General features: G+C 41.5%; 1 protein-coding gene across 6 annotated transcripts in view; it reads left to right on the top strand.

The window, feature by feature from the left end:
• The first annotated feature begins 5,500 nt into the window (after window positions 1-5,500).
• Window positions 5,501-23,939, top strand: part of FAM168B (family with sequence similarity 168 member B) — a 45,603-nt gene continuing 27,164 nt past the window's right edge. Inside the window, exons 1-4 of one of the 6 annotated variants that reach the window (XM_064586341.1) lie at window positions 5,552-5,769; window positions 9,142-9,297; window positions 14,319-14,399; window positions 21,705-21,788. In XM_064586341.1, the coding sequence (XP_064442411.1) occupies window positions 14,330-14,399; window positions 21,705-21,788 (154 nt within the window). In that variant the 5' untranslated portion in view covers window positions 5,552-5,769; window positions 9,142-9,297; window positions 14,319-14,329. The other 5 variants (XM_045869107.3, XM_045869106.3, XM_064586342.1 and 2 more) reach the window with 5 other exon arrangements.

Raw genomic sequence — 23,939 nt, 5'->3', positions numbered from 1 at the left:
TATTGACATCATCCCTTTAAGTTTAATCTACATTATTAATATTTTCTCTATCATATTCTTAAGCCTGTAAAATTAGCAAACAATAAATCAAGCCCTGATTAGTATTACTGGACAAGTTGCTTGGTGTAGATATTCCGACCATGGTTGATTTCAGGCTACAACATGACCTCACGGAGGGGAGGCAGGAAGGGAAGCCCTGCAGCCTAGTCTTATAGAACATTTCCACCAGGCAGTTCCAATAGCGGCAAAGAGCCTCAGGGAACAGGCAACCATAAAATATAAGAATTAGGAAAGAATAAGTTTTTGAATATTTATTTCTTTTCTTTTAAGATTTTATTTTTTATTTATTTGACAGAGAGGGACACAGTGAGAGAGGGAACACAAGCAGGGGGAGTGGGAGAGGGAGAAGCAGGCCTCCCCACTGAGCAGGGAGCCTGATGTGGGGCTCGATCCCAGGCCCCTGGGATCGTGATTCGAGCGGAAGGCAGATGCCTAACGACTGAGCCACTCAGATGCCCCTATTTCTTTTGTTTATAATATCAAATTTCTATAACTGTTAATAACGGCTGTGCTTGCCCAATGTCTTGCCAAATTCCTGAAAATATATCCTTTGGCTTTCAGGAACCAGTGCAGGTCATTATAAACAGACCCCAGGCACCCTACTGAGCTGGTTCAGCTATTCTCCTGATGATAGATGTGTGTACTTTTTTCAATTTTTGGCCATTATCAATAAAACTGCTATAAACATTTTTGTACAATTCTTTTGCATGGATTTGTGTTTTCATCTTTCTTTGGCAGATACCTACAATTTATAAGGTGATAGGATAGGTGTGTGTTTAGTTTTTGAGAAACAACCAGACCTATTCCCAAAATGATTATACCATTTTACACTCCTGCAAAATATATTAGATTTTTTTTATTTATAATTTTTTAATAATATGTAATACATTCATATATTTCAAAAGAAAAACAAACCTTGAAAATTATTCTTACCGTTGTTCCACATTTGCCCACTCTGTCCCTGGCCTCATTACAGGTGATCACAGTTGTTAGTTTCTTGGATTTTAGAAATTAATTCTGTATTTTTTTTTAAGATTTTATTTATTTATTTTTAGAGAAAGAGAGAGCACAAGCGGGAGGGGCAGAGGGAAAGGAAGAGAGAGTCTCAAGCCGACTCCACACTTGGATCCTGATGGAGGGCTCTATCCCAGGACCTGAGATCATGACCTGAACCAAACCAAGAGTCAGACGCTTAACCACCTGTGCCACCCAGGTGCCCCAGAAATTATTTCTGTATTTGTACACAAGTAAATACTAATATATATTTTCATTTCCCCTTTTAACACAATGCTTTTTAACACATTTGTATTAGTTGACTAGGGCTGCCATAACAAATACCTCAGACAAAACAGCTTAGACAACAAAAATTTATGTTGTCCCAATTCTGGAGGCTGGAAATCCAAGATCGTGGTCCCAGCAGGGTTAGATTCTCCTGATGTCTTTCTCCATGGCTTGTAGATGATCACTTTCTCACTGTGTTCTTACATGGCTGTCCAGTCATCTGTTTCGTCTGTGTCCTAATCTCCTTTTCTTATAAAGACATCAATCAGATTGGATTAGGGCCCACTGACCTCATTTTAACCTAAGTATCTCTTTAAAGGCCATATCTGCAAATACAGATTCTGAGGTACTGGGGGTTAGGGCTTCCACATATGAATTAAAGGTGGGGGAACACAATTCAGCCTATAAGAACAGGTCTATCCTTTGCTTTGTTCATTTAACAGTCTTCTTTGATGATATTCCCCTTTCAATATATAGAAAGGTTGCTTATTTGTTTTTTGAGTTAGAGAGTAATTTATTGTATGGATGAACTGACCGGTCAGTAAATCAGTCCCCTATTGATAGACACTAGGGTTGTTTCCAATATTTTGCTACTCACAACAATGCTGCAATGAATAAGCTTACACCTAGTTCATTTTATATACCAGAAAGCATCTCTATAGACAAATTCCCTGAAGTAGAATTGTTGGGTCAAATGTTTTGTGTATACTTGTCATAATACATCATCAAACAGTCTCTTCTCCAGTCCAGCAATGTGCCTACTTCCCCACAGCCACATCAATAGAGGGTACTATCTATTTTTTGGATGTTTGCCAATCAAATAGGGGGAAAATGCTATGTCAAAAAGTTTTAACTTGCATTTTTCTCAATGAGTAAGATTGAATTTTTTTATATGATTAAGAGCCATTTACTTTCTTATCTGTGAACTCTCCTCATTGTTTTTTATTGGCTTGTAGAACTTCTTACTAACTTCTGAAATTCCTTTATGCTAGAGAGATTAGCCCTTTGTCTATCACGTGTGTTGGAACTATTTATTCCTTGTTAATCATCTGTCTTTTGACTATGTTCATGGTGCTTTTTGCCAAACCAATGTTTTTCATAGTCATGGCTTCTGGATTTTGAGCAGGAGTTAGAAAGGCCTTTTTTAGGGTACCTGGGTGGCTCAGTTGGTTGAGCATCTGCCTTCCACTCAAGTCATGATCCTGGCGTCCTGGAATCTGGTCCAGCATTGGGCTCCTTCCTCAGCAGGGAGCCTGCTTCTCCCTCTGCCCCTCCCCCCACTTGTGCTCACTCTCAAATAAATAAATAAATCTTAAAAAAAAGGAAAAACCCTCTTTACTCCAAGATTAAAAAGGATTTTCCCCATGTTTTCTTCTTGACCTTTTATGATTCCACTGTTATACATTCATATCTTTTTGATTTGGATTTCATTCTGGTATGGTGTAAGGTATGGGCCCAATTTTATATTTTTTCATATGGCTATATTTTTGTCCCAATACCATTTATTGAATAATCCATCTTTATCCTTGGTGATTTCCCAGAATTATTTGGGTGTATTTCTGGATCTTCTGTTATACATCATTGGTCTATCTATTCATGAGTCAGTGACACACTGCTTTACTTATTGAGGCTTTATTATTTTTTAAAAGATTTTATTTATTTATTAGAGAGAGAGATAGCGAGAGAGAGCAAGAGCAGGAGTCAAGGGTAGAGGGAGAGGGAGAAGCGGACTCCTCGCTGAGCGGGGAGGACTTAGGGCTCTATCCCAGAACCCTGTGATCAGGACCTGAGCTGAATGAAGGCAGGTGCTTAACCAACTGAGCCACCCAGGCACCCCACTGAGGCTTTTAAGTATGTTTTCTTATCTAGTAGCCAGCCACCACCCTATTACTCTTTGTTTTCAAAGTTTTCCTGGCAGATTCTTTCTTTTGATTCTTTTTGATTTTTTCCCCATAAGTAAATTAGAATCACTTCATCTAGTTAAAAATAATTATTGGTGTTTCATAGGCATTTTATTTAAATTTATAAATTAATTTAGGGAGCACTGACATCTTTCTGATGTTAAATCTACTCATCGAAGAATATGATGTTTTTCTCCATGTGTTTAAGTGTTCTTTTGTTTTTAAAGTTTTATTCACATAGATCTTGTACAATTCTTATAAAAGTTTATTGATAGGTATTATATCATATTTATATAATCCTTGTATAATATTGAACTTTTGTATAATTTCATTTTATCTTCTAACTGGTAGTTAACTAGGTGCATGATAGCTATATATTTTTTTTCATTTTGATTATTGCTTGTTGCTGAATTCTCTTATTGTTTGTGTAGCTTTTCAGAGGATCCCACCTGTTTTTTGACCTGATGCATACATGAGAAATAAAATCCTGTTGTGTGAGGATACTGAGATTTTGGGTTTGTTGTTACTGGAGCATTTCCTAGCTATCCTGACAAATACAAGTGATAAAAAAAAAAAAGACACTCAACACACAAGTATTAGGGTAAAATTCTGTGGGGGCAGTGAAATTGAAGCAGTCAAGGAGAAAAGGGAACAATTAAATTTTTTGTTATAGAACTTACTCACGTATTTTTAAAATGGAAAAAGGTGGGAATTGAATTGCCATAGTGTTTATATTCTAGTGGATATTTGAAAGAGTAACATCGTTTTATTTAGAACTGTCAACATTCAGGGCTCCTGACTGGCTCAGTTAGTGGAGCATGCTACTCTTGATCTGGGGGTTGTAAATTCAGCCCCACATTGGGTGCAGAGATTACTAAAAAATAAAATCTTCAGAAGCACCTGGGTGGCTCAGTCCCTTAAGCAGCCAACTCTTGATTTGGGCTTAAGTCATGATCTGGGGTTTCTGGGATCCAGCCCAGTTCAGCAGGGAGTCTACTTGAAGAGGTCTTTTCCTCTCCCTGTGCCCCTCCCCGCCCAATAAATAAATCTTTAAAAAAAAGTCAACATTTACAGCTTGCCAGAAATCATGCCCTTTGCAACTACTTTAACCTACACTGAATTCTTACAGATGTGCCGGGTAAAGAGTCTTTAGAAACTGTACATACTAAGTGTCCCTCCGTATCAGTTATTCTCTGCTTGGTCAAGAAGGTAAACTGCCTGGGCTTTTTCTGCCAAGTACAGGCCCACAGGGTTGTCCTGCTTTCTCCAGGCCCTTCCAAAGAACCCATCCCAGCCTGCAACACAGGATTCCTCCACCTTTCTTCAAAGCAGACTCACTGACTCTCAGCTCAGGCAGGGAACTTGTGGGTCCTATTAATGTCACACAAACTGCTATAGCTGTTTTGGGAAAACTAAATCCGAGAACATTCCCTTAAAGAGCATGGACTCTGACGCCAGATGTTGGGGTTTGAATCCAGAGTGGGTTTCCTAATAGCGTGTTCTTGAAGGCTTATCAGTTTCTTTTTGTCTTAATTCCCTCATTTGCAAAATGATTACGGGTATTAACCTAATGAATGCAGAGTTTTGGAAACAGTGATTGGCAGAGTGAGCGGTGTCCGCGCTGGCAGCCTCTACTTGCTGCTCTGGCGTCGCTGAGGCGTGCTGTGTTGCGACCGCCCCTGCAATGTTCCAGGCCAGCCCCCGTGCCACTCGGTGGGATAGCACTTGGACTGCCCGCCACTACAGTAGCCCTGGCTGGGGGTGCTGAGCCTTGTCCTCAGTTGTCACCATCGAGCAGCACAGCCAGGACCGGGTCACACACCACCACCGCACCCTTGCGTCTTCATTTACAGAGGCTCCTGCAGTACGGTGGCTGTTTTAACAATACGAAATCGAAGACATATTTCTCATAAGAAATTAGTAAAACTCTATAATTATGTTCCAATGTGTTCCTTCCACATTGCATTAGTAGAAGGGCAAAAATAGCGTGAGGAAAAACAGTCCATATGAATGCCTATTCCGAAAGGTGGACACAGACGTCTACGTGGGCGCCGTTGGCCGCTCGGGTTACTCGCCCTCCAAGCCCCACACGGGGGGCTCTAGCGTACACAGACCAGCCCTGGGTCGCACGCCGCGCTGCGCCCGGCGGGCTCTCCATCCGGGCGCTTCTTAGACGCCGGCGGGAGCGCGCACGCCACCACCCTAGTCTGGACGGAGTCCTCCAGTCACGTGCTCAGCGCGCCCTCGCTGCGGCGCGCTCCAGGCGGAAGTGAGGTCGGCGGCTCGGTGGCTGCGCAGCGTCGGTGGGTAGCGCGGGCTGCGGAGAGGCGGGCCGGGCGGAGCGGAGCGACTGGAAGCGCGGGCCGGGGAGGCGGCGGCGGCGGCGACGGGGGACCTCGAGGCTCAGCCCCCGCATCGGAGCAGCCCTCCGCGGCGCTCGCCCCTCGCCGAGCCCCACCACCGAGCCCGCTCCGGGCCGGCGTGCGCTGGTCACCGAGGCCCAGCCCGCCGCCGCCGCCGCGGCGCGGTGAGTGCGGGCGGGCGCCCCCGGGCGGGGGTGGATGGGGGGGAACGCGGCGTCCTCTCGGGCCGGGGGCTGCCCGCGGGCCGAGGCGGCGGGCTCGGGCGGCGGCGCTACCCGGCCGGAAGTGCGGCGCTTTGTGCGGCCGGCCTGGGCGGCGCCAAGGTCGGGCCCGCGGCTCGGGGTCGCTTGGCGCCGGGGCGGGGGGACGGCCTGTCGGCCGCCGCGGACCGAACCCTGGCTGTGCTTTGTCCGGTGGGGCAGGCCGGGCAGCTGGGGGCCCGAGAGAGTCGGAGCTGGGCGCGGACCCGCGCTTGGGCAGGTGCGGTGTGGGCGGCCGGGGGTGGGGGGGGGGTTGCTGCTGCCCAGGTGGCCGGTGAGAGGTGGAGTCAGTGCACAAGACTGTTCTCTGGGCCTTACTAAGGTCCGACTTAGATCAGGTCAGGAATACGTATGAAAAAATGGGGAAGCGGCAAGGTGTTTTCTGTAACTTAGATTTAGAATTCTTGTGGTTGTAATCATTTCGAATGGGTAAACTATTCATTTTGTCTACCCACAAAGTGAAAATTAGTCCATTTGCCTGGCAGAAGCTTAGTGTTCGCCCTCCAGCTTGAAAGGCTTTTAATGATTTCTTCAGAAAGGACGTTTCGTGGCCCAGTCTGTTAACTTTGGGAAAAAGAGGTGTACCTTTGCAACCTGTCCACAAACAGGGTATTTTTCTTTCATAATATATGTAAGTGTGCGTCTAATGGATTGTATGAGTTAATGTTTTATTCAAGTCATACATAAAAATATTTTGGAGTGTTTTTGGCATGCAGGAAAAAATTTTAAATGAAAAATGTAGTCTTGTTCCCACCCCTTAAATTCTCAAGTCATCTTTGTGTAATTTGAGATTTTCTCAAATACTACATGAAAAAGTTTAGATTAAAAGTTTTTGCTGTGGACAATAATAGGGACACATTTGCAACTTTGGTTAAGTAAAGTAGTGGACTATTTTTGCTTTGACAGCCAATTGGATAACTTAAGGCTCTTCTTCCTAATGCTGAAGCTAGTGTGTGCACATTGTGAAGATTTTTTTGTTTTTCTTATAAAGCTGGCTTGTTTTGGTCGGGGTGTTTGCATGTTATGTTTAGTTGTGTTTGTGAGTAGATGGAATCTGAGGCTTGGTAGAGGTCTCCGAAGGCCTTGAGTTGGAGACAGCTGGCTTTCTGTGCGTTCTGCTGGGTGTGCTTGTGTGGCAGTCGCTAGAAATGCTGAGCAGGTAGCAGCATCCTGTCTTCCTGGTTCCTGCCCTTGGAAATAGTGGAAAGATTGGGTTGTGTGTATGAGGCAAGTGCCTGCATCTCAGGAGGAAGCACCATTTGCTGCTGTTGCTGTTACTGCCCCCTGCCCTTTTATCAGGCCCTGATATATTTGTTAGGATATTTAATTATTCTGCTCTACTTCGGCTTTTCGACTCATTTTCATTCTAAGATTAGAATTGTAATGCCAAAATCATTTGAATTTTTGAACATCAGGAAAATTAGTATAATGCCACAGAGGTAGAGGATTAGAATTGGGAAAAAAAGTTCATTTTAAAATATTTTAACTTCTTATAGGTTCTGTAGTTTAAAAAAAAATTTTTTTTTAAGTAGGCTCCACGGCCAGTCTGGAGCCCAACATGGGGCTTGAACCCACGACCCTGAGATCAAGACCTGAGCTGAAATCAAGAATTGAGGCTTAACACACTGAGCCACCCAGGCACCCCTATAGGTACAGGTTCTGTAGTTTAAAGGGAAATTTTTGTCTGCCAAACTTCTCACTTAAATAGCTTCTTTTCCAAGATAATTGAAACACTTTTAAAACAGTGGTACACCAGTGTAGTAGGGTAGTAGTTACTTTTCTCATGTCTGTGTTCCACTCTATATCTTTGTCTTCGAAGTCTCTCCAGTCCTGTGAGAAATACATGAATTTCTCCCAATAGATTGCAAACCGCAGTAGTGAAGGTAGAGTTTGAAGGAATTGAGAAGAACTTTGTCTTCTTATATGCTCTTCTTGATAGTATCAGACGTTGCTAAAAATTTCCAGTGTTGGTTGTGCTGAAGAGTATTATATCTTGTATATTGATGTCTCTGAGAGAAATAAAATTTAAGCCTCTTGAAATTAGTTTTGTTGATGTGAAATACTAATATAAAAGGCCTTCAGAGTTTTATAATTACCGTTGTACGTGAGAACTTTCTTTAGATCATCGTATCTTTTGAAACTAGGGAAAATAATACAGTGTTGGGTCTTAAATGTGTTTTATCTCTGATTATCTCTGGATTTTCAAATGCAGAAATTTTTGCTGTCATCTTTTTTAAAGGTAAATCTGAGATTTGTCTTTTCTGGTGCAGGTGTCAAACCGCCTGTAGGTATTCTGACAATTGAGTCATTCCAAATGGGGAGGAAAAAAGTGATACCCTCTGGGTCCAGTGTTGGAATTGGGGTCCTTGGTCCACAGTAAATCAGACTGGGAAATTGATGGTTTCTGGGTGGCCAGTGGCACTAGGATCCGAGGCAGAATGATGGTGTATTTTTTTCTTATTTTTTTGTTACGCAAACTTAAAAAGTATGAAAATACAGTATACAGCCATAACCCAGTATCTCAGCGTAACAATTATTAGCATTTTACTGTAATTTTCTTTTTTTGTAAGAATACTTAGAGACCATGTCATTTTTTAAATCTTGTATGCTTTAGCATGTACTTTTTTTTTTTTTTTAAGATTTTATTTATTTATTTGACAGAGATGGCGAGAGAGGGAACACAGGCAGGGGGAGCGGGAGAGGGAGAAGCAGGCTTCCCGCAGAGCAGGGAGCCCGAGGCGGGGCTCAATCCCAGGACCCTGGGATCATGACCTGAGCCGAAGGCAGACGCTTAACCGACTGAGCCACCCAGGCGCCCCTTTAGCATGTACTTCTGAAAAATGGTGTCTTTACATAACCAAAATGCTATCACCACACCTAGCAAAATTAATGCCATTTGATATTTAGCCCATATTCACTTGTGTCCCCAAATCCTTAAAATAGCTTTCTACAGTTTTTTCAATCTAAACCGAAATCCAAACAAAACTACCTAATTTTTTTTTTTTTTTAAGATTTTATTTATTTATTTGACAGAGAGAGACACAGTGAGAGAGGGAACACAAGCAAGGGGGGTGGGAGAGGGAGAAGCAGGCCTCCCACTGAGCAGGGAGCCCGATACGGGGCTCGATCCCAGGACCCCAGGATCATGATCCGAGCCGAAGGCAGACGCTCAACAACCGAGCCACCCAGGCACCCCTACCTAATGGTTTTTATGTCTAAATCTATTTTATTTTATTTTTTTAATTTTTATTTTATTTTATTTTATTTATTTGACAGAGAGAAACACAGCAAGAGAGGGAACACAAGCAGGGGGAGTGGGAGAGGGAGAAGCAGGCTTCCCACCAAGCAGGGAGCCCGATGTGGGACTTGATCCCAGGACCCTGGGACCATGACCTGAGCCGAAGGCAGACGCTTAACGACTGAGCCACCCAGGTGCCCCGTCTAAATCTATTTTAATCTAGAACTGCCCTCCCCGCCTCCCCAGCCCCCTATCCCCACCAGTTTTCAGACCATTGACTTACTAAAGAAACTGGGTTATTCGTCTAAGATGCCCCATCTTTTGGGTTTGTCTGATTGCTTCATGGTGTTGTTCTCTATTCCTCCAACTTCTTTTTCTGTAAACTAGAAGTTGGATGTATAGGATTCATTAGATTCAGATTGTAATGTTTTTGTAGTAGTACACCTTAGGTGATGCAGAGGAATTCTATCATATGAGCATGCACATAATGTTAAATAGTTTGATTTCTGGTAATGTTAATTAAGATTGGCCAGTGGGTTCAGCTTTCATAGTCACTAATCAATAAACAGATGCGTTTCAACTATTCTGAGTTATATTTGAAATAAATATCTCATCTTCATTTTTTTTTTTTTTTTAAGGAAGCTCTACACCCAGTATGGGGCTTGAACTCAACTACCCTGAGATAAAAGAGTTACATGCTCTGACTGAGCCAGACAGGCGCCCCTCAACTTCATATTTATTGCTGTGAAAAGTTATATTTTCTATCACATAATTCTTCAAAAACATTCAGAAGATATATGTTAACTACCTGTGTGCCTAGCACTGGTGAGATACAGGAAGACAGAGCTGAACAAAGTATTTTCCCTGTCCTTGAGGGTCAGAATCTTGGGGGGAATCTCATTATTTGAACAAGTAACCAAAGAAGCTTTTTTTTTTTTTTTTTTTGGCATTAATTCACAGACTTTGCCTTTATATTAGTCAGGCCCTTTTATTGGATAGAGGGAACTGCAACATTTTCTTTCATCAATCTTGTTATATTTCTTCCTAATATTTTTTAAATTCATTAAGATTTTTTAGTCTCTTTAGGAAACATTATCCTCTGGGGAGGTAAAAATGCTTTTAGGAAATATAACTTCTGGGTAGTTTGGAACTTACGGTATTGAGAATTTAAATACAATTCTATACACTTTTTAGTGACAAGCATATAGTAGAATTGTATTATTGGTTTACACTGAGATCCTTAGGTGAGCCTTGTGGTGTTCAGTGCTTCATTTGAGTTGTTTACAGTTTTTGGCTGTTACGAATAATAAACATTCGTGTACAGATTTTTGTGTGGATGTATGTTTTCATTTCTCTTAGGTATTTACCAAGGAGTAGAATTACCAGGTTATCTGGTAACTCTTGTGTTAATCTGCTATGCTATTCATGAGCTTCAGTGCCTACCAGATGACATCTGCTCAGCCCCACATTTAAGGGTCTCCACATGATGGTTCTAAGAAACTAACCTGTGTTTCCATAATTATCTTTGTTGTTTCCCTATAAGCCCAATTGCCCAATATTCCAAAAGTGCATTTTACATTTTCTCACTTCAGTGGCTTTTTACTTGTTCAGAGCTTATTGGAAATACTACCTCTGTAATCAAGTTTTTCCTGACCATTCCTCCCCTCATCTATTGAATTTTTGCTCTCTCCACTTAACCCTCAGAACACTTTATTCCTTAATGGTACTTAATGTGTCTGTTAATACTCTTTGCCCTGTATCACCATTAGTCATGTCTTTGTCTTATAGTCCTGAGTTCTCCAATACAATAGCCATCACCTATGTGTGACTGTTTAAGTTAAACTAAAATGCAGTTCTTTAGTTGTGCTAGCCACACTTCACGTGTTCACTAGCCAGCCATTAGTGGCTACTTTACATGGACAGTTACCATACATTTTCATCTTCACAGAAGGTTCTGTTGGACAGCACTTTCCTAGATTGTAAACTCAGAAGCTTGTGACTTGCTCTTTTTGTTTTCTCTGTGGCCTTTGCATAGTGTTTTCCTTATCTTGAATTCAATTGAGAAAGTAAAATTAGGTTCTGGCACGGAATAGAGAAACAAGAGTTTTGGGAATTATATACTTTCTCAACAGATCATAATTAAAGCACAGAGAGAGATGGAATTTATGAGCGCTACCACAATTCTTCTGTTGGAGATCCACCAAGAATGGGTTAAAAGTGCAGGATAATAGGGGTTGGCAATTGCTAGTTTTTATTCTTTTTTTTTTTTTTTTTTTAAGTAGGCTCCATGCTGGGTGTGGAGCCTAATGCAGTGCTTGAACTCCCGACCCTGAGATCAAGAGTCAGACGCTTAACCAGCTGAGCCACCCAGGTGCCCCCCCAGCTTGTTTACTTTCTTTCTTTCTTTCTTTTTTTTTTAAGATTTTATTTATTTGAGAAAGAGCACAGCAGGGATGAGAGGGAGAAGCAGGCTCCCCGCTGAGCAGGGAGCCCGACGTGGGGCTCTATCCCAGGACCCCACTGGGATCATGACCGGAGCCCAAGGTAGATGCTTAATGGACTGAGCCACCCAGGCGCCCCCCCCAGTTTGTTTATTCTTAAACTATGTGGTAAGATACATAATCGATTGATTCTCCTGCTTACTTTTTGTGTCTTCCTATCCTTGTTTTCTCTCATCTGTCTCATAGACTTGTGCTGTCCATGTGGTAGTTCCTAAGCACATAGGACTATTTAAATCTAAGTTGAGGCTCATTTGGTGGAGCGTGACTCTTGATTTAAGGGTCATGAGTTCAAGCCCCTTGTTGGGTGTAGAGATTACTTTAATTAATTAATTAAAAAATTTAAGTTGAGGTCAGATAAAATTTAAAAATCAGATCTTGCACTAGCCACAGTTTTGAGTGCTCAGTACTTTTTTTTTTTAAGATTTTGTTTATTTATTTGACAGAGAGAGAGACAGCGAGAGAGGGAACACAAGCAGGGGGAGTGGGAGAGGGAGAAGCAGGCTTCCTGTGGAGCAAGGAGCCCGATGTGGGGCTTGATCCCAGGACTCTGGGATCGTGACCTGAGCCGAAGGCAGACGCTTAACGACTGAGCCACCCAGGCTCCTGGGTGCTCAGTACTTTTAGCTAATGGCTGCCATATTGGAAGGCACAGATAGAGAGCATCTTCATTGTTGCAGAGAGTACTGCACTGATCTAGACTAATCTCTTAGCTGTAATTGTGGATGGCATAGTAGGTTTGGCTTAGAAGTTTTTTTAAAAAAAAAAAGTCAGACAATTATTTAGGTAAGAACGTCCCAATCACTGATGTTCCCAGTTTATTCCTGATTTAGACTAGAACTTGTTACAAAGGCTAGGGATGTGACCGGGTGTGTTTTTGTGTGTACTGAACTGCTTGATTGTGAATATTTTAAATGAGTCAGGTAAGCTGAGACTTGGAAGTGGTTAATTTTTGCAATATGTTTTTGTAATGGAATTTGATACCTACAGTGTTTGAAGGTGCATGTGTTTTTAGAAAGTCAGCCGGTCAGGCGCCTGGTGGCTCAGTTAGTTGGGCGTCTGCCTTTGGCTCAGGTCATGATCCCAGGGTCCTGGGATTGAGTCCTGCTTTGGGCTCCCTGCTCTGCCAGGAGCCTGCTTCTCTGTCTGCCTGTCTCTCATGAATAAATAAAATCTTTTTTTTTTTTTCTTAAAGAAAGTCAGCAGGTACTTGGACCTGTTTTGTGCCAGCAGTATTATTGGCACTGGAGATACTGCACTAAATAGGACCAAGTCCTTGTTCCCTGTCTGCCCCAGGCTACTTTCTAGTTGGGGATGTAGTAGGGGAGGCAGACACTAAGTATGTATGTGTACATTTTATTTATTTTTAATTTTTAATTTTATTTATTTTTAAGTAGGTTCCACATTGTGCACGAAGCCCAACGTGGAGCTCGAAATCATGACTGTGAGATCAAGACCTGAGCCATCCAGCCACCCCTCTTTATTTTTATTTTTAAGTAGACTTTTTTAGAGCAGTTTTAGGTTCATAGCAAAATTGAGCAGAAGGTACAGAGTTCCCATATTACCTGTTGCCTGCTATCCCCCTCCCCTGTACCATTTTTATTTTTAAATTTAAGATCCCCTTAATCCTTACTACCACATAAATCAGTGAGTGACTTACTAGGTGAGGAATACAGAGTAGTCTTAATTAAACTCAAACTTTCAGAATACTTTGGGTGATAGAATTCAGAGGAGCTTGCTGGAGATACTGATGAAAATTATATTTTACTTTTCGGGAAGAGGTAAAATCATGGTTGTGGTTGTGCAAGCTCTTGAACTTTTCAGGAAAAAAAGATTATGAAAAAACATTGGATGGGTTAATAGAGTTGCTGGGCTACAGCTGATTTGTCTTTTAAAGAAAATATATACATATTTAACAAAAGCTACTTAAGAAATAGAGAAAAGTGTAAAAACAACACTAAACCTACTCCATCTAGAGATCATCTTTGTTCGTATTTTTATATTCTCCCAGACCTTTTCTGTTTGTGCTGGAAGTGCACATGCCTGTACTACATGTAGGTGCAGATTTGGGATCATACTGCACAATGCAGCATTGTTCTTTTCCTTTCATCACATAACTTTATATCAGTCATGTTTTTAAACACTTTAAAAAGTAGCTGTATAGGGCGCCTGGGTGGCTCAGTTGGTTAAGCGACTGCCTTCGGCTCAGGTCATGATCCTGGAGTCCTGGGATCGAGTCCCGCATCAGGCTCCCTGCTCGGCGGGGGGTCTGCTTCTCCTTCTGATCCTCTTCCCTCTTGTGCTCTCTGTCTCTCATTCTCTCTCTCTCAAATAAATAAATAAAATCTTTAAAAAAAAAAAAAGTAGCTGTATAGTATTTCATATTCTCGATAGACCTGGTTTCCTTAACTATTTTTGTTATAAGGACATTTAGATTATAAGAACACTTTTTCACTGTTTTAAGCAGGAATGTAGAGAACACTTTCCCGTAGCTTCTGATGGACTGAAGAAGTTGTAAAGGAAAGATTACAGTGTTTAGGTGGGCTTTCATCAGGACTTCCGGCCTTCCTTTTCTGTGTTGGTTGGCAGCAGCATGAAATGCCTTGTTTTTAGTAAACTAGAGAAGGGACTCTTGCTGCCTGTTCTTTTGCGAGTGATATTGGAAAAAAAACGGAGAATAAAAGTGCTTGGCTAAACCACTTTTTTTTCCTTTTTAGTTCTTGAAATCATGAATCCTGTTTATAGCCCTGGTTCTTCTGGGGTTCCCTATGCAAATGCCAAAGGAATTGGTTATCCAGGTAAGCATGTAAAACTTTGTTTCATTATTGAACTTTGAACACTTGGTAAATTTCCTTGTTGCTCAGAATGCTTTCAATTGACAAACCTAGCTCAAAGTGATTTACACAAGAAAACGTTTTGGGCATGGAACTGAAAAATCAAGAGCTAGGACTGGCTTTGGTCAAAGCTTGATTTGGTGGCTCCAACAGTTGGACTAGGATCTAGTTTCTACCGCCTGGGCTCAGCTTCACTTCCTCAGGATTGGCTCAGTGTTGGTCACAGGTTACATATCTCCCCGTTGTGATCTCTTTGTGGTGTTCAGCAACCCCCCACCCCAAGCAGTACCCTGACTAGGAGCCTCTTTATCTCTGCTCTACAGGAAACCCCCCTGGGGCTTCTTGTTCTCTAATCAGACCAGTCCTGGGGTGTGTTCTGATTGCACTCAGCTACCATCCCAGGGCCAGGGAGGGAATTCTACTAATTAATTTATGCCTGAGCCACTTTCCCTCGTTACTGGAGTCAGCTAGTCGAACATGGGCTGTGAGGGAGGCAATAAAGCAAAATTTGGGGGAATAGCTGGTTGGTTGAAAATAGCAGATGGACATCCTAATTGGTGACATCCAATAAGGAGTAATTATTTGTAATGTTACAGTTTTATTGTGGGTTTTGATAATATGGTGGAACAGATCATCTTAAAATCTTGTTGCTAAAAAAGTCTCTAGAAAATTGAACAAAACATCTTGAGAAATGTGTAACTGAACTGGCAGGGGTAGTAAGCAAAATATCTGTGCTAAATATGAAAGTGACCTAAAAACCAGTGCGTTTGGCCATTGAACTGATGATGTGCCTGTCTTGGGGGCATTTGCTTTTTGTGGGTTTTGATAACCCACATGGGGAGAGAAAGTGAGGCCTTAGGCCCTTGTGAGTCTGGGGCTTGGAGGTGGGACCCCTCATCAATCTGGTTCCTCCAGAGGGTGGTACTCCCAGGGAAAAGGTAGATTAAAAAAATCCTTTCACTGGTTCCACGAGGGAATTTTGTCTCTGCTTGGGCTCTAGGAAGGGGAAATCTTTGCTAAGACTTTGTAACCAGTCAGGGATGTTGGAGGCTCTACTTTGTATTACTTACTTTGGGGGTGGGGGGGGCTCATAATTGAAAAACTAACATAAAAAGTAGTCTGCAGCCTACATTACCCCCAGCACTTGACAGCAGCAAAAGCAGAACTGCTGTGGAGGCACATGTCCTCATTCCAGGTTGTGTGGGTTTTCCCACAAAATTCTGCCTGTTAACAATGCAAAATTATTATGAAACGTGACTTCTTCATCACCTAAGAGTTACCAGTCATGATAGATTGCACGAGTAGAACATCAAATAGATACCGCATCACACAAGTTTAGAATAATTGAAGATCTAAAAGAGTCAGAATATAAGAGGGGAACAAGATACTGGGGTGGGGGGAGAACCAACTGGAACTTAAATGAAAAAGCAGTGGCATTTGAACAAAATTCAGGTTAAATTGCAGGTAAAACACTGCTAAATGGGAGAACTAGGATGCAGAATAAAGAAAGAGGGGGCAATAGGAGACCAGTTAAGAAATCGAGATGTCAGAATCAGATTTGGGGAGAATTAAGAGCTCCAGAAGGACTGAATAGAGAGACAAGAAGAGGAGTGACAGAATTTTCCAGAATTGATAAAAGGTAATTTAGTAATAAGACCTGTTGTCTTTAAATTATCAAGACTAGTTTAAACAGAATGCCAAGTAGCTTCCTGAGAATCCTGAGTGGATCTAGAGCAAGGGATAAAGGCAAAACCCGATGGCATTAGTTTTACCTGATAGACTTTTTAATAAAACAATGCCTGTCATATTCCAGTTCTATGCAAGGTGTCTAAATTTTGTTCCAGTTCTTTGGTTGGTCAAAAACAGGGTTTGACAAAGTTTATGTAAAGGTCCAGGTGTAGTACATATTTCAGGCTTTGTGGGCCATAGCATCTCTGTTGTAACTCCTCAGCTCTGCCTTTCCAGAGCTAAAGCAGCTGTAGACAATACTGAGTGTGTGTGTTTCAGTAACACTGAAAACAGACTCAGTAGGCTGATTTTTTTCCCCCCCAGCAATAGGAGTGACTTTTCAAATACTTTTTTTCTGCTCCCTTCTTCTCTCTTGGGACTCCATTTATAAGTATATTAGACCATTTTACTCTGTGTCACATCTGTTGCATCCTTTTCCATATTTTACAGTTTCTTCTGTGAGTTTTAATGTGGATATTTTGTACCTGTCTGCTTCCATTTCATTAACTCTGCTAATTTTTCTCTAATTTACTATAAAACCCATTCATTGAATCTTTTAATGTACTTCATTTTTTTTTTTTCTCGAACAGCATACTACTCACAGTTATTCTAAAGACTTTGTTGGTTGACTGCAGCCTGTGAGTCACCTGTGGGTTTGTTTCTATGGTCAGTTTGTCTTATTCTTTTGTTATTCAACTATGCAGTTTTGTCTCTTGGCATGCCTAATGTTTTTTCATTGAATGTAATACACAGTATATTAAAAATTGTAGGTGGTCCAGTTGCTGTCTTCCCTGTGAGGCAGATAGCATGCTGATTAGCTTTTTTTTTTTTTTTTTAAGATTTTATTTATTTGACAGAGAGAGACACAGTGAGAGAGGGAACACAAGCAGGGGGAGAGGGAGAGGGAGAGGGAGAAGCAAGCTTCCTGTGGAGCAGGGAGCCCAGTGCGGGGCTTGATCCCAGGACCTGGGACCATGACCTGAGCCAAAGGCAGACACTTAACAACTGAGCCACCCAGGTGCCCCTGATTAGCTTTTTTTTTAAACAGCTTTATTGAGGTATGATTGACAAGTACAAATTATATGTATTTAGGTTGTACAAGTTTTTTTTTTTTTTAAGGTTTATGTGATGATTTAATATATGTATACACTGTGAAATGATTACCATAATTGAGTATCTTCAAATACTGTCACATTTGGGGGTTAGAATTTCAGCACATAAATTTTGGAGGAGACACAAATACTCAGTTCATATCGTGGCCACACTCCAATTTGTCCATATACTCTAATTTCTCTTTTGTTAACACAAAAGGTAATGGACACGGAGATGAAATTAGGGAAGAAGGCATTTTGGGGGAACATTTGTGAAAGATCTAATGAAGAGGATGCAGAATCAGGTAGGGGGAGCCTCAGGACTGTGCTACACTTTGCTGAATTCTTAACCAGCTCATGGGGGAGCTGTGAGGGAAGGATTGGAGGTTAGAGGAGGCCCTCATTAGGCAAAAGTGGCCTTTGGAGGCGCTGCTGCCAGAGGCTGTCCGCCCATGTACTATTCGTGGCTGAACAGGGGCTTCTTCCCTGGAATAGAGATTCAGGTGGTGATGTTCGCTTTGCTTTGTCAACTCAGTATATTCTAGAATCATTCCATCTCGGTTTACAAAGGTTTGCCTCTTGTTCTTTTTTACATTTTGCACAGTACTGCTGTGTAACCTGCATCTTGTGGGGTTTCCATAGTTTATTCAACCAATTTTTGGATAGATGTGTTGTTTGAAGTATTTCAGTATTCCAGTAATATTGCAGCTTATGTTGATTGTGGAAATTATCTTCAGAGTGGGTTCTTTGAGATGGGATTGCTGGGTGAGAGTGTAAATGCATACTTTTTTTTTTTTTTTAAGATTTTATTTATTTATTTGAGACAGAGAGAATGAGAGACAGAGAGCATGAGAGGGAGGAGGGTCAGAGGGAGAAGCAGACTCCCTGCCGAGCAGGGAGCCCGATGCGGGACTCGATCCAGGGACTCCAGGATCATGACCTGAGCCGAAGGCAGTCGCTTAACCAACTGAGCCACCCAGGCGCCCAATGCATACGTTATTTTTAAGATGCTTCTGATTTCCCCTCCATAGGATTTTTACTGTTTTGTATTCCTACCAGAAGTCTGTGAGGCAATGGTTTCCCCATAGTCTTGCCAACAAAGTGTGTTTTCAGCTTTTGGAGTTTTGCCAGTCTGATGTTAGAAATGGGATCAGTGTAGTAGTTGGCAGTTCTGTCCATGTCCTTCTACTGATTTTTTTTTTCTATTGGTGGTTTTTTTTTTTTTTTTTAGTTTTAAGAGTTATATTATTAAGTTTTTGTATTTTTGTATGTATTAAGTTTTTGTCTATATAATTTGCAAGTATTTTTTCTTTTATTTTTTTTTACTTATGGTATTTTCTGTTTTGAAGTTTTTTATTTTCATGAAGTGATTAATCTCATAAAAGTGGTTAGGATTTGGGATCACATAGTCTCTTATAAGAGAGGCTTCTGGGCAGTGTAGTTTCTAGCTTTCCAGAGTTTCTGTCCTAGAAGGGAGCTAGACCAGATGTTGAAGGAAACAGTCCACAGTACTTGCTGTGAGGGGCATTTTTAGGAAGACAGTGCTGTGGCCAGAAAGATTGACAGGGATAGGAAGGAATAGTGCTTCTCAACCTTGTTGATTGGAGCCCTGCAGGTTAGAATTTTCTTGAAAAATGAAGAAACAGAAGATGCTACAACCAGTTAAAATAGTGTTTGTGGGGCTCCAGGGAGATAGTCCTTTCAAGGGTTTCTATGTGGGGGTTTTATATGGCCAGAGTGGAAGTGTATGTGTGGGATTTGGTGGTATGTGAGTGGTGTGTGAGGGTGGTGTACTTCTGTGCGCAGGCATAGAAGCAGGGATGTCCTGTTGCTGGTGGTTAATTAATGCTGTTTTAAATACTTGTTATGTGGCTTTTCTTTTTCATTTTAGAGCATGTTAACTCACTGTTAGAAGGCTAGGATAGGAAGGGCCAAGCAAACATAATAGTAGTGTTTCAGGAGCTCTTAGACACAAGACAAGTACAGAAGCAGACAGTGCCCCGGAGGATTTATTGGTAGAATTTATGGAGAGATGAGGACGTTTGGATTTTGAGGGAATTGTTGCAGAAGCCTAGGTCAGTAGTATTTTAAACTTTTCTTTTTTTTTAAAGATTTTATTTATTTATTTGACAGAGAGACACAGCGAGAGGGGGAATACAAGCAGGGGAAGTGGGAGAGGGAGAAGCAGGCTTCCCGCTGAGCAGGGAGCCCGATGTGGGGCTCGATCCCAGGACCCTGGGACCATGACTTGAGCCGAAGGCAGACGCTTAACATCTGAGCCACCCAGACACCCCTTAAACTTTGTTTTTAACAATGAAACCTTAGAAAGGATTTGTAAGTGGTTCCTTAGTACTAAGATGAGTTAGAGCATTTCCCAGGGTGAATTTCGGGCAGGCTCCAGAGCCTGCTTGGCCTCCTGCTGCTCATAGTTGAGGCCTCTAAGGAAATGCTCAGGGTTCATAGAACACAGATTGAAAACCACCTTCCTGGTCTTTTAAAAATAGCCATTTTAGGTCTCTTTCAAGTGGAATCTGTCCTTGATGTTCACAATGAGAGAATCTGGTAAGCATTTGATCCCCTCACAGTTCTCTAAGTAATTGGACAAAAAGGAAAATAATAATATAGGAAGGAAACTCAAAATAGCTTCTGCTGAGGTGTAGGGGAGGTTCAGTCTTGAGAAAGAAGAAGGCGACTCCGAAGCAGAGGATTTGTATATGACGTGAAAACTGGGCACTTGCAAGTAGGGATTCCTTGGGAGCAGTGGGACTGAACACTTCTGTCCCTGCCCTTGGAGGAGCCCATGGAACCTACAGGACAGCTGGAGCAGGAGGTGCAGCAGAGCAAGGTCATCCAAGCTGTGCTGGAGACTGCAGGGATTCCTGTAAGGCACCTTATCCAAAACCTTTACAAATGACATCCAGACCCACAAAGATGACCTTTAGAATTCTACTCTGAACTCTACTCCGTTTTCTCCTTTATGTTATCCTACTACCCTTACGTTTTTTTCACTTCGGTTACTCTCAACCACCACAGTACCTGAGATATCCCTAGTGTCCTCAACAGTGTCTTTTGAAGTCTGCCTTTCCATTTCAACTTTATTTATAGGTGAGGGGAAAGAGGGAAAGAGAAGTTAACAGGTTTTCACAACTAGTTTGTGACAGTAGTAAAGACTAGGGAATGTGGGTCATCTTTGTTGGCTCTGTGCCCTGAATATAAGGAAGTAGATTCTAATGCTTTAGCTGTCACATGAGTGCAGCATTTTGAACTGTGAACCAGACAGGTCAGGGGAAGGCCTGGGCATGGGCCTTACAGGGGTCCCTAGGCTCCGAGGAGGCCAGGAGCAGGTAACTGAGGCCCCTTTGCTGGTGGATGGCTGGTAGCCAGGATTTTGACTGTAACACTGTCTTAGTTGATGTTTTTGTTGTATTCACATGAATTAGTAGTGGTTATGGTTTAGTGTTATTAAGGATTCCTCATTTATATTAATAAAGATTAGGTTGCTTGCAAGAGGGTTGTGAGATTGGATTTTTCCCATTTCCGTGTGTCAGTGGTGCCAGTTAATGGCCCCTTCACCACACAATTTCTTAGCATTCTTACTACTGTTGCTAAGTAATAAATTATGTGATGAAAATCTACAATAAAACTGCCAGAAGTATTAGGAGTTTCCTGACTTCAGCTTAGGTTTGTTTTTTTGTTTTATTTTTTGGCGTTCTCAGTTTTCTGGCGTATTTTTTCAATTGTAAGAAGTCGTAAGCATTTACTTACAGGTTTAAAAGACTTGATTATGTTCGTGATCCTTTCCAAATTTTTTTTAAATTTAAATTCAAGTTATCATACGGTATATTATTAGTTTCAGGGTAGAGTTTAGTGATTCATTGGTTGCATATAACACCCAGTGCTCATTACATCAAGTGCCCTCCTTAATGCCCATCACCCCCCCCACCTACTTGCCCCCCAGCAACCCTCAGTTTGTTCCTTGTAGTTAAGAGTCTCTTATGGTTTGTCTCTCTCTGTTTTTATTTTATTTTATTTTCCCTTTCTTTCCCCTTACGTTCATCTGTTTCTTAAATTCCATATGTGAATGAAATCATATGGTATTTGTCTTTCTCTGGTTGACTTACTTCGCTTAGCATAATACCGATGTTCCATGCACATTGTTGGAAATGGTAAGATTTCATTCTTTCTTATGACTCAGTAATATTCCCTTGTATATATATACCACATCTTCTTTATCTATTCATCTGTAAATGGATATCTGTGACCCATCCCAATTCTGAGGAAAGGAGACAACTAGTGACAAACTGCTTATCATATGTAATACTGTTGGGCTCCTTAAGTCAGTCTGTGGAGCTTGATGAAGAAGGTAAGAATGACTGGGTCTGTGGGAGCCATGGTTGTAACATTATGTTACTCCTTCAGGTGGTGATATCCCATTGTTCTTTTTCTCCAGCTGGTTTCCCCATGGGCTATGCAGCCGCAGCTCCTGCCTACTCCCCCAACATGTACCCTGGAGCGAATCCTACCTTCCAAACAGGTATGCAGTGTATATGTGCTGGCTGGCAGAAGTGCTTTGTCTGCGTGGCTGGGGGAGAATGTAAGTGGGTAGGTTTTGAGAAGTGTGGTTATAGAATTGGGATTTGGGTTTGAATTGATTTCTTGGTTCATAAGTTCAGCCTTGTTGATGAGTGTGATAAAAACTTTATTCTTACTGCATGTAAAACTTCAGACGCTGCATTTCTGATGTTCTTCCACAACATAGATCTTTATTCTAATCATACGTTGTTACAGGTGACTAGTGCCAGGACACGTATTTATGAAATAGTGTTGATTACTAGAAATTAAAGATCATTTTGCCTAGTTAATAGGTGGAATTTCCATGTTGCTAACGTTTTTAGAGATGACTGATTTCTCTCCAGTGTTTTAGCACTCTGGTTATAGTTCTGTTATTTTTTCTTTCAAGTGTGGGTGATAATGTTACATTAGTTTCAGGTGTACAGGATAGTGATTCTACAGATGTACTTTATGCTATTCGTACCACAAGTGTAGCTACCATCTGTCACCAGACAACCCTATTACAGTACCACTGACTATATTCCCTATGCTGTCCCTTTTATGGTTTTAAAACAAAGTCTTATTTCATATGCATGAGAATATTTTTAGATTTTAGAAATCAGTGATACAGTTGAAAGTTAACTTGGTTTGGGTCTGAACTTTGTAAAGAGAGTGGGACTTTCCTCTGTGAGTTTGTACTTTGGTGTGGGCTTGTTCCAGGCTTTACTCACTGACACTGGACTTTGTGATTCTCCTGCAGCAGTGGTGGCCCACACTGACCTCAAGTCTTGGCCTCATGGATCTGCTGGGGTGCTTCACTTTTTTCACCTTGAAACCCCTAGCCTCACACAGTTAACTTTGACAGAAAAGGAGATAGGAGTAGTGTCCTTTCCCTGAATTCTCCGTATTTTGCTAATCATAAAATTCTTCCTTCTGTGACCCTTCTGTCTCTTTCTCCTTTTCTATGCCTACTCTGACTGCATTTGTTCAGCTTGTAGCTCACACCCAGACAAGGACCTTGGCTTGCTTATCCTGCTCCCAAGCCTTTTCACCTCTGGTTCATGTTCCCTCCCTGCTTACACCAGAGTAGTGTTCTCAGATGAAGGTTTCCTGTGACTGTAAAGGCGAGACTCTCAACTTTAAAAATCTAGTTCTTTGCCATATTGGCCGGTTCTTTCCAAAATATTTTTGTTTTATGTTTTTGCCAGCTTTTACTTTCTTTCTTTCTCTCCCACCTGGCCTAGAGTACCTGCTACAAATGCCTATCTTTTGGGATCAGTTATGGAAATCCCTTCCCTGGGATCAGCAATATTACGTTACTTACTGGATTTTTTTTTAATTTAATTTTATTTTATTATGTTTAGTGTTTGATGTAGTGTTCCATGATTCATTGTTTTCGTATAACACCTAGTGCTCCATGCAATACGTGCCCTCCTTAATACCCATCACTGGGCTAACCCATCCCCCACCCCGTCCCCTGTGAAACCCTCAGTTTGTTTCTCAGAGTCCATAGTCTCTCATGGTTCGTCCCCCCCTCCGATTTCCCCACCTTCATTTTTCCCTTCCTTCTCCTAATGTCCTCATGCTATGCCTTATATTCCACAAATAAGTAAAACAATATGTAGTTGACTTTCTCTGCTTGACTTATTTCACTTAGCATAATCTTCTCCAGTCTCATCCATGTTGATGTAAAAGTTGGGTATTCATCCTTTCTGATGGCTGAGTAATATTCCATTGTATATATGGACCATGTCTTTATCCATTCGTCTGTTGAAGGGCATCTCGGCTCTTTCCACAGTTTGGCTATTGTGGACATTGCTGCTAACATTGGGGTGCATATGGCCCTTCTTTTCACTATACCTTACTGGATTCTTCAACAGCTAAATGGCACCACCCATCTCTTTTTGTAAAACTTCTCAGGTTGTTTAACTTTTTAAAAGTAGTTCTCTTGAGGTGTAGATGACATACAGTACATTGTACATATTTAAAGTGTATAGTTAGATAATTTTTGATATAATGTGTATAAACCTCACATATGTATCACCTTCACAGTTGGGAGTAAACATAGCTCTCATCACTAAAAGTTTTCTCCTGCCCCTTTGTAATCTCCACCAGGATATCCAGGAAATCACTG

The sequence above is a fragment of the Mirounga angustirostris genome, unplaced genomic scaffold (genome assembly GCF_029215605.1).
Source record: "Mirounga angustirostris isolate CCGP_5_RB_7025 unplaced genomic scaffold, mMirAng1.0.hap1 SCAF_3, whole genome shotgun sequence".
Lineage (NCBI taxonomy): Eukaryota > Metazoa > Chordata > Mammalia > Carnivora > Phocidae > Mirounga > Mirounga angustirostris.
The sequence above is the reverse complement of the archived record's forward strand: the minus strand, read 5'-3'. Positions and strand labels throughout refer to the sequence as shown.